The sequence below is a fragment of the Lupinus angustifolius genome, chromosome LG06 (assembly GCF_001865875.1).
Source record: "Lupinus angustifolius cultivar Tanjil chromosome LG06, LupAngTanjil_v1.0, whole genome shotgun sequence".
Taxonomy (NCBI): domain Eukaryota; kingdom Viridiplantae; phylum Streptophyta; class Magnoliopsida; order Fabales; family Fabaceae; genus Lupinus; species Lupinus angustifolius.
In genome coordinates, this window is record NC_032014.1 from 26,784,109 (window position 1) to 26,794,809 (window position 10,701).

A 10,701-nucleotide genomic window follows, 5' to 3' on the forward strand; every position below is an offset into this window, starting at 1 on the left:
CCTTGTTGACTTAGTTTGTATGAACTAATTCTGACTTAACCGATTATATGCATTATGTTATTCAGGAAATTGAGAAGCAGGTTAAGTTATCATTCGATAACGATAAGTTGATTTTCCGCATTTGAGTTACTTAAAGTGATGTCCCGGAAAAGGAAGGTTTGAAAAGGAAATAAATTTTATATCTCTTTATTCAAAAAAAAATTTACCCATTTTTCCGCAATGTTTTTTAGAAGTATTTTTCGGGGCATTATAGAATGCATAAAGGGAATACAAAGATGTGAGAACAAAGACAACTAGAAAATATAGCATAAACAAAAAATAAACTAGAATGGAAACAATAATTCCTTAATCTTTTCTTCTTTCACGTATGAATGTCATAACGTTAAAATCATAATTAAAGGGTTATTACAAATTATTAAAGACTCTCATAAAATTGAGAGTAACATTTGGTATCATAGTTTAGGTCAGGAACATTATGGTTTTCTTTGTGTTTCTGGAATTTAATCATATGTACATTACCATAAGGATGTACACTTAGTGCCATAAGGATAATAAACACTACACCAAATTTTGTATATTGTGGAGATTTTTGTGTGGAGGCTATTGAAATCTTCACAAATAAATCAAATAGGGTGGCTAGACAATTAACTAAATATACAATGGGGTTTTTTATTTAATTAGTAGAGGTTTTCAACCTCCACTATCAATTTCCTATTATAAAACCTAAATCCTTCATTCTTTCTCATTCTTTTCCATTCTTCTACACTGAGTTTCTCTTGCACACATAGGTTCTCTTCCACGCAAAGGTTATCTTCCATACTAAGGTTACAATATTTCCATTCATTTCGATTTCTTTGTGTTTGTGCTCTTCCATTCGTCAACAATAGGTTAGCATTATAAACAAGTGAAATTGTTAGGGATTAGGGTTTTTTGTTTGGTTTGATTTTTTGGTTGATTATTGTTTTGAATTTTCTCTACATTTGTGCTCTTCCATTCTCTGTGTTTGTGTTTTGAATTTGCTGCTTGAAATTGTTAGGGATTACGATTTTTATTTAACTAAATCCTATATAGTGTAAGTGTATTAGTGTATTTATTCCTTCTGAGCTGTAGGATTCTTGCCAATTTCTTCATTCCTCACAAAACTTCCTCTAATTTTTGGCCTACTGTCGGCCAATGTCTTCCTGCAAGCATACTGATTCCAAGAAGAAAACAAGTTATATGTACAACTTTCCAAACATTTATAACATAAAGTGCAAAGAACTTTGGGTTATTAAAATAAAAAATAGTTTGGAAGATGTTAAGATTGGATATTCACAAGTCTAGTATAGTAGTGAACCATTAGAGTAGAGACCATACAACAGTACACCATAGTGGAAGAGTAACATAAAAGATACATGGTTAATAGTATGCCTAATTATTATCATTGTTGGTAACCTTGTTCCAAATAGTTTCTGCATAAGTGTGTTTATTCCTTTAACAAAGAGTAGAGTCTGCAACACCCTCCAATAATAGTCATATTATGTTTAGCTCAACACACTTATATTTTAACACAAAACAAGATTATAAGAATAAAAGAAGCCAAACGTCTTACAAGATTAATTCTCTGTGTTGAGTGTTGAACTGTTGAGATACTGTTTTTAGTTTTCAGTATGTTAAACCATAATTGAAGTCAAGCGTCTTGCAACTTCCTACTTTTATTGTTGATCCACTTCCTGATGGCATGGATAGGGTAAATATGTTTTCTACTTTTGCTGTCAATTTTTTTGGTTATATTCAGCTTTTTCAAACTTGTTTTTTGGCCTATACTTGACTAATATCAAATTTACAAACTCTCACAATAATGTTACTAACTTTCATTACACTAGGAGGGAAAAGTGAGATCGTTGCTTATTTTAAAATAATATGTAATACATTTCAATCTGTTGCAACTTATGTGTGAAATAAGATGAACATATTTCGCTAATTAACCTGTCTAAAAGTATTGACAAAAAAGAGGCAAAAGGAGAGGAAGAAATCCTGCCTGAGAATTTTGTTGTATTCCAGACTTAGTTTTTGTTACCATGTATCTCCTAAATTCCTAATCATAAATAGAGTTTGGTCTTGTAAAAGTGATTAGGCTATAGAATATTATCATCATGACTCAAGAAAAACCAAAACCACTTTGAAATTTCAAACTTGTCCATAGTGGCATATTCACTGTTTCTAATGCTACTACAAAAGTCTTTATGATTGTGTAACCATATGACGTTATATATGTTATATATAAGTTATGTGTTGAGATATTGTTGAGTATTCCTATATTGTAGATAAATCTTCTATTTGATTGAGTTTTTATGCGTATACTAATATGAAGAATTGTAGATAGACATTAATTTGTAGAACAAAGGGGTGAGTATTCCTATATTGTAGTATTTTCATTCTAGTTTATTTCCTTGTCACGTTTTAAGACATTTCCATTTGCTTCATTTTACTGTCACTGCTATTTTCATTCAATTCATGACAATATATTCAACCTTATCTTCTCACGTGTAATTTTAATATTTGATAATAGTAATTGTTGTAGTTTACCTTCCAGTTTCATCTAATTAAGTGTAGTTTATTTTATTCATATGACTACAATATTAGAGGCGTCAGAAATCATATGATGACTTTCACAAAGAAATTGTGTATGTGTGTCTTGTTTTTGAACTTTGTATTGTGAATGTACTTTAATTTTTGCCTCATCCTAATGATTTCGTATTCAAAATGTTTAGGTATATATTGTAATGGATAAAACTTGGATTTCTAAGCCACACAATACAGTTGACTACTTAATTAGTTTAAGTCAGTTCTTAGATTTTGCTTTTGAGAATGGAGCTGTTGGAGATACAAATCGATGTCCATGTCTCAAATGTGGGTTTCTGAAATGGCAAACTAGAGACATAGCTTATGACCACTTTCTTAAGAAACCATTTCCCCTCAATTATGTTATATGGAATCTTCATGGTGAAAAGCAAGTATTGCACTCTACTACAACTGAAGATGTAATGCAAGAAGCTTGTCATTATGAAAATCCAATGGAGACAATGATGAATGATAAATTTGGGCATTATAGACAACAAGTCAATAATGAAGGTGTATCGGAATAATGTGGCACAAAAGAAATACTAAATGAGGGGCCAAGGGAAGATCATAGATTCATTGATGTGTTTCTAGAAGATGGAAATCATAAATTATATGAAGGGAGCAATTATACAAAATTGGAGTTTATAATTAAATTATATCATATAAAGGTTTTGTGTGGATTAAGTGACAAAGTGATGACTTTGATATTAGATTTGTTGAGAGATGCATTTGAAGAAGTGAAGTTGCCTCCTTCTGTTTATGAGTCAAAGAAAATCATTAACAAACTTGGTCTTAACTACACCAAGATAGATGCATGTCCAAATGATTGTACGTTATATTTGGGAGATGGTGAAAAAGACTTGGATGCATGCAAACATTGTGGTAAATCTATATGGAAACCCAATAAGAAAAACAAGGTTGCAACAAAGGTTTTGCGCTACTTTTCACTCAAACCAAGATTGGAGCGATTGTTCAGGTGTTGTAAGACTGCAAAGCATATGAGATGGCATGCTTCAGAAAGCAATAAAGATGGATTGATAAGGCATCCAAGAGATGGTGAGGCGTGGAAGACATTTAATTTAATGCATCCAAATTTTGCTTCAGATCCTCGAAATGTCCGCTTAGGCCTTGCTACAGATGGTTTTAATCCATTTGGAACACTTAGTTCTACCTATATCATTTGGCCGGTGTTCTTAACTCCATATAATCTTCCTCCTTGGATGTGTATGAAGCACACTTCTTTCATTCTATCAATGATCATTCCCAGCAAGCACACACCTAGAAACAATATAGATGTGTACTTACGTCCCCTTGTAGAGGAGTTGAAAGAGCTATGGATGATGGTGTGGAAACTTTTGATTCTTCATCAAACAAAACTTTTAGAATGCGGGCATCTCTTATATGGACAATTAGTGAATTTCCTGGTTTAGGCATTTTATCTGATTGGAACACGCATACGGGTTTAACTTGTCCTACTTGTAACTTTGATGCAGAACCGTGTCGTCTTCCTCATAATAGTAAGTGGTGTTTTATGGGTCATCGTCGCTTTCTAAGTAGAAATCACAGATTTAGATTGATTCATGCTCGCTTTGATGGAAGCACTAAGGAAAGAAATCCACTATCAAAATTATCACAATCTGATATTCTTAGGCAGGTGGAAAATATTAATGTTACAATTGGGAAAGGAGCAAAGTTATGGTAGTGGAAAAAGATCTAGAGAAGAACCTAAGCAATGGAATAAAAGAAGCATATTCTTTGAACTTCCATATTGGGAGTTTAATTTGTTGCGTCATTGTCTAGATTTTATATATATTGAAAAAAATATTTTTGACAATATCATATATACTTTGCTCCATGATAGGTCTAAATCAAAAGACAATCTCCAAGCTCGAAAAGATTTGAGAGAAATGGGCATAAGGTCTGATCTTTGGCCGAATGATAATAATAGATATAACCTTGCTTGGTTTTCAGTAACTCGTGACAACAAAAAGTTATTCCTCAAAGCTTTGAAGAATGTTACGGTACCAGATGGTTACACAAGTAACATTTGCAGATTTATTGATGAGGAAAAGCAAAAAAATATTTGGGTTGAAAATCCATGATTGCCACATTATTATGGAACAATTGCTACCTCTAGCAATTCGTAACTTGTTGCCGAACCATGTTACTACAACCTTAGTGGAGTTCTGTTAATTTTTTAGAGTCCTTTGTGGTAAAAGCTTAAATCTTTATGAACTTCATACACTCCAAGAACAAATTGTAGTTACACTTTGTCACTTGGAGATGTTATTCCCACCATCATTCTTCACTGTTATGGTTCACTGAACTGTTCATCTCATAGAGGAAGCAAGACTTGGGGGTCCAGTGCATTATCGATATATGAATCCTGTGGAGAGGTAAAACATTACTACGTTATGTTCATATATATTATAAATATCATTTATTATTTTCTCTAATTATTCATGATTCTTGTAGAGAGTTGGGTTATTTAAAATCATTTGTCCGATACATGGCGCAACCAGAAGGTTCCATAGCCGAGTGTTACTTAGTAGAAGAGTCTCTTAATTTTTGTTCTCGATACATTGAAGATATAGAGACAATGTTCAATAGACCTAGACATGTTCGTGATGACCTGAGTGATAAAGAGCCTTTGTTTGTATCATCTATCTTCCCACAAGTTGGTAAACCAATAGGAGCTTCCTCAATGTTCACTTTCACTTAGACGCACAAACTTCAAGCTCATCGATATGTGCTTCTAAATTGTGCAATAGTCACACCGTTTGCAGAGTAAGTAAATGAGATAAAATCTAAGTGATTTACTACTTGAAATATAATATTAAGTTTTTAAATAGCGAGTTTAGAGAATTCATAAAAAGGAGTTCAAGGGGAAGGAATCCTTCAACTACAAATATAGAGAAGAGAGTCAACAAAGAATTTGTTGATTTGTTTCGAAGGAGGGAGAGTGACCAACTTGTGGTCATGTTTTTATTTGTCATACATACTAACTTTCAATTCTAACTTACATATTTTTTTAAACTTAGATTATGAACCCAAACACAATAAATTCAATGTCTAATGATCTGAAGTTTCTAGCACGAGGCCCGTTAGACATTGCAAGAAGATTTACTGCTTATAATATCAATGGGTTCAAATTGGGAGAAAATGGAGTGCGAGTAGGAAACGATTATGGGATGAGTTCTCTGATCTAGCCAAGACTAGAGATGAAATCATAAGAAATGTTCCAATTGGCATAAACAAAGATCAACGGACTCATTTTGTTCACTATCGTCTGAGACCATCAACTATGGTATATAAATTGACATTACTTTCGTTGTTTGATTTTTTCTATAGCTATTTTTATTTGATTAGTGTGTGAATGTGTAATTGTTTTTCATAGGAACTTAGTAGGAAAAAGAAAGAAATTCGAAAGAAGCAAGTAATTCCACATACTGGTGGTTTCAAGCCTAATTCAAGAAGAAGGCGTGAGATGGTAGCGATACTATCATGTTACTCTTTATTTATTTAGACTTTGCACTTATTACTTTTTATTTGTTTAGAAAAGCTCAAATTTGAATTAAGTTTTCTATATTTTAGATGGTGAATGGGAAGCCACCAGGTCGTGGAAACTTATACGTTGCCACTCAAATAGCGCAGGTTAAAAACCTCCTCAAATAGTGGAGGTCAAAAACCTCCACAAATAAACCGCTGCGAATTTATAGGTACATGAGGTTTTCTAAAACCTCCGCAAAATGCTTCGAGCGATCATAACTGTAGCGGTTTTTGAAACCTCCGCTATTTATATTGTGGAGGTTAAAAACATCCGCGAATCGCATAAAAAAACCTCCACTAAATACAAAATCTGTTGTAGTGAAATTTGATTTGTTTTATTAATTATGATACATATCTTGATCGTATAAATGTTGATTATTGCATGATATTAATTACATTTAAGATTAAGATATCATAAGGGTAATAAATAGAGTTTGTTAATTAATTATGATACATATATTGATCACTCAAATATGAATTATTAATAGTGTGTATTTAATGATATTAAAGTTTTAAATATAATTGTTTGTGATCGTTTATCCATAGATAACATGCATATTTAGAGAATGTGATTAACTACTAATTAAAGAATAATATTAGGAATCATTAAAAATGTTTAATGCATTTAAATTTTATCCAATGATTAATTAAGTGTATGAATAAAAGATTAGTGTGAATACTAGAAGGTCTATTCAAAGTATTAAAGTATGAGAATGCCTTATTTAAGCTTCATTCGATGCATTCGCCTTAGGCAACAAATGTGTCAAGTTCGACAGACTGAATTATAATGATTGGTTCGAACAGATCCAGTTCTCATTGGGTGTGATAGAGTTGAACTTGACCATCATTATGGATCATGTGCCAACCATAATTGAAATTAGCTTAAAGTCTGACAAAATTTTATTGGAGACTATAGAGCAGACAAAAACGTTGAGTCTTTATTTGATGAAGATGTCAATCTCTGACACTATCAAGTCGTCTATGTCTAAGACAGATAATGCTAGGAAATTTATTAGGATGATCAAGGAGTACTTCCAATCAACATTACTGGTAAGTCTATGGTGGGAAACCTCATCACATAGCTAACGACCAAAAGTTTGACTAGTCACATCCCATTCATGATCATGTAACAAGGATGGCAAATTTCGTTGCAAAAATGAATGATGTGATAATGGAAGTAACAAAAGTATTCTTAGTACAATTCATTATTAACTCTCTTTCTATTGAGTTTGGCCACTTCTATGTGAACTACAACACCTAAAAGAGAAATGAAATTTTCAAAAAATAAAAGTCATTATGGTTTAAAAGAAGAGGAGGTTAAAGAAAGTTATGAATGAATTCATTAACTTGTCTATTCAAGAGTCATCTAGAACCAGCAGACCCATACCAAACAGTAAGGACAAAGGAAATGGGAAGGAAAATATCCTCATTAAAGAAGGGAAAATTCATAAAGAGAGAAAGTGCATCTTTTGTAAGAAGACTATGCATTATAAGAAGGATTACCCTAAAAGAAAGAAATGATTTGAAAAAAAAGGTAAACATTTTGTTTCCATTATAGATAAATCATATCTTAGTGAGGTTCCTAATGAAACTTGATGGTTAGAATCTCATGCAACAACTCATATGTCGCATATTATGCAAGGATTCCTTTCAATCCAAACTTATGAAACTGAGAAGTTTCTATACATGGGGTACAAAATGAAGGCACAAGATAAAAATCACATATAAATGAGAAAAGCTTCAAAGGTCCTATACCTGAAAATGTCATGAGGTGTTCGGAAATGGTTGAAATAGTTGAACAGGAGGATCACTATGACTATAGCGTTTGATCATGGAGTTGAGACATACATATTGATCCTAGATAGTGGAAACTATTTAGAACTATAAAAGTGTCTTTATATTCCTAAATGTGCCATGAATTTGATTTCTATTGTTAAGCTAGATTTTATAGGTTTTAATTTCAAGATTGACCATTCTAGTTTTCATTTGTATAAACATTCATACTATTACAGTATTGGTACGTTAATAAATGATTTATATTGCTTCAATCTTGATTTTAATTTGAATGTATGTTTATTTGAGAAAAACTTGTATGGAGACATATACAATACATAATATTTAGAGACAAGTTCATTTATGTTTTTTGCTGCTGTCATTTATGACTAAATTTTAATTAGAATTCAATTTTTAATGTGTTGTCAAGATTATATTGGTTGTCTCTACATACATACGTCTCCACACAAGCTCTTCACTCCTTATTTATTGTTGAACATGATGCTAGTGGTAAGTTTAAAGTTTTTTAGAAGAACTCTACTTACTTGTGGCATTAAAGATTAGGCTATATATCCAAAGAAATGATATGAGGTTAATAAAAAGTGAGATTTTACCTTTTTTGGATTTTGGCAAATGAGATGTTTGTTTAGATTACATTAAAGGAAAATAAATTAAACACATATCAAATAACCTAGCCACAAGAAGAGCATTCTTCTTGAACAAATACACACAGACATTTGTGGTCCTTTTGATGTTCCATCTTGGGGTAGTGAGAAGTAACTCATGACTTTTATAGATGATTATTCTTATTGTTACCTGTATTTGTTGCATGAAAAATCCCAATCAATGGATGCCTTCAATGTATTCATTGATGAGGTTGAAAGGCAACTCGAAAAGAAGGTTAATGTTGTGAGGTTAGATAAATGTAGTGAGTATTATGGAATGTAGAAAGGGCTATTACATGATGTAAAAAGAAATTCTGTAATAATTTTGAAATAAAGGATATGAATAAGGCATCCTATGTGATAGGAATATAAATATTCTATGATATATAACAAGGATTGTTGGAATTGTCTCCCAAAGGATATATCAATAAGGTATTAGAGAGATTCAATATAGCAAAGTGTTTCACATAGATAGTTCCAATCCAGAAAGTGGACAAATTTAGTGAAAAATAATGTCCAAATAATGATTTGGATGGTAAGGAAATGGAATTTATTTCATATGCATTAGTAGTTGGAAGTTTAATACAAGCATATGCATGCACTCAACGAGTATCAATTTTGTTGTTGGAATGTTAGGTCCGTATAAAAGTAACACTAGAATGGACAATTGGAAGGCTACAAAGAAGGTACTAAGATATTTGCAAGGTGATAAGGATCAAATGCTCATTTACAAAAGGTCATATCATCTCGACGTGATCGGTTATTCAGATTCAGACTATACAGGATTTATGGACTCAAGGAAAAATGCATTTGGGTATGTCTTCCTAATGGTTGGAGGAGCCATTTCATGGAGAATCATAAGACAGACTGTAATTGCTACATCCACCATGGAGGTTGAGTTTATCACAAGCTTTGAGGCCACAAATCATGCATTGTGGCTACATAACTTTCCTTTAGGGATCTACATTATAGATAATATAGCTAGGCCGCTGAAGCTTTATTGTGATACTTTGCAAATGTCTTCTTCTCTAATAGTAACAGGTATTGTAAAGATACCAAACATATGAATTTAAAGTACATGCCAATTAAGGAAGAAGTACGAAAACAAAAAGTGTTTATATAGTATATTTGTACCGATCTAATAGTAGATGATCTGTTAACTAAAGGATTGTCACCAAAAATTTACATTGGCCATGTAGAAATGATGAAATTATAGATAAGTCATTGATATTATGATAGTATTGATGTATATATACATGTACAAATATTTAATTATCATTGTATGACATGTTTAAATTCATTTAAAGTTTACTTTCTCTAATTAGTTTAAGTAATTCATATTAAATAATATACTTATATGGTTTTATTAGATAACTTGGCGAGTTTTTAAAATGTAAATGAAAACTCAAATTAAAATTAATTGAGTTGATTGTGATACATGGAAGAGATCAAACTTCCTAATATAATTTGTGACTATCATAATTCAATCATTTCAATTCAGTTAAGGATGATGACTTGTAATGTTCAATGAAAGTGTGCAATTAAAGTTACTTTATGAATCTTCAAATAACCATATGGACCAAGAAAGGTTTTTAGATTAATTTAATAATTAAATGGTTCATGCGCTTAGAGTTAGTATTTAGTAATATGAATTAAAGTGTCTAAGGTGATAGTGGTTAGCAATTATTGAAGAAGATTAGTAAGGGTATTCTGGTTATCTCTCTCCTCTCATTTCATTGGTAGTTTTCACAAGAGTGAAATTTTATTTTCTCTAATAACTTCTCTTGAATACTTCTATAAATACAACACTTAAGCATAAGAAAACTCATCATTATTTGCACTCTTATATGTAGAAATACAAAGTGAATTAGAGAAACATTACCGGCTAATTAAGAAAGGTACGATGTTGTATAGAAAAGGGAGATTAGAAGAAAGGAATTTGAGTTCTTAACCATCAAGGAACACATAAAAGGAATGTGTAGACATCAGAACAAATCAACCGTAAAACTCAGCATAAACAGAAAAAGAAATTATAATGCAACCATCTATTTATAAATCTTTTCTTATATCACATGTGAATGTCATAATGTTTAAGAATTTAACTAAAGGA

At 31.6% G+C, this 10,701-nt stretch overlaps 1 protein-coding gene across 1 annotated transcript; it reads left to right on the forward strand.

Moving 5' to 3' along the window:
• Positions 3,300–5,326, forward strand: LOC109350568. The gene is made up of 5 exons (XM_019591793.1): positions 3,300–3,826; positions 3,922–4,302; positions 4,466–4,644; positions 4,946–5,000; positions 5,080–5,326. The coding sequence occupies exons 1-5, from the start codon at positions 3,300–3,302 to the stop codon at positions 5,324–5,326; spliced, it is 1,389 nt and encodes a 462-aa protein (XP_019447338.1).

Bases quoted from the DNA above. Each gene is read 5' to 3' on its own strand.
- LOC109350568 (XM_019591793.1), top strand. From the start codon at position 3,300: ATGACTTTGATATTAGATTTGTTGAGAGATGCATTTGAAGAAGTGAAG. The intron at 3,827-3,921 runs GTGTATGAAGCA...GTCCCCTTGTAG, and splicing joins TATAATCTTCCTCCTTGGAT to AGGAGTTGAAAGAGCTATGG. The intron at 4,303-4,465 runs GTAGTGGAAAAA...GCTCCATGATAG, and splicing joins GGGAAAGGAGCAAAGTTATG to GTCTAAATCAAAAGACAATC.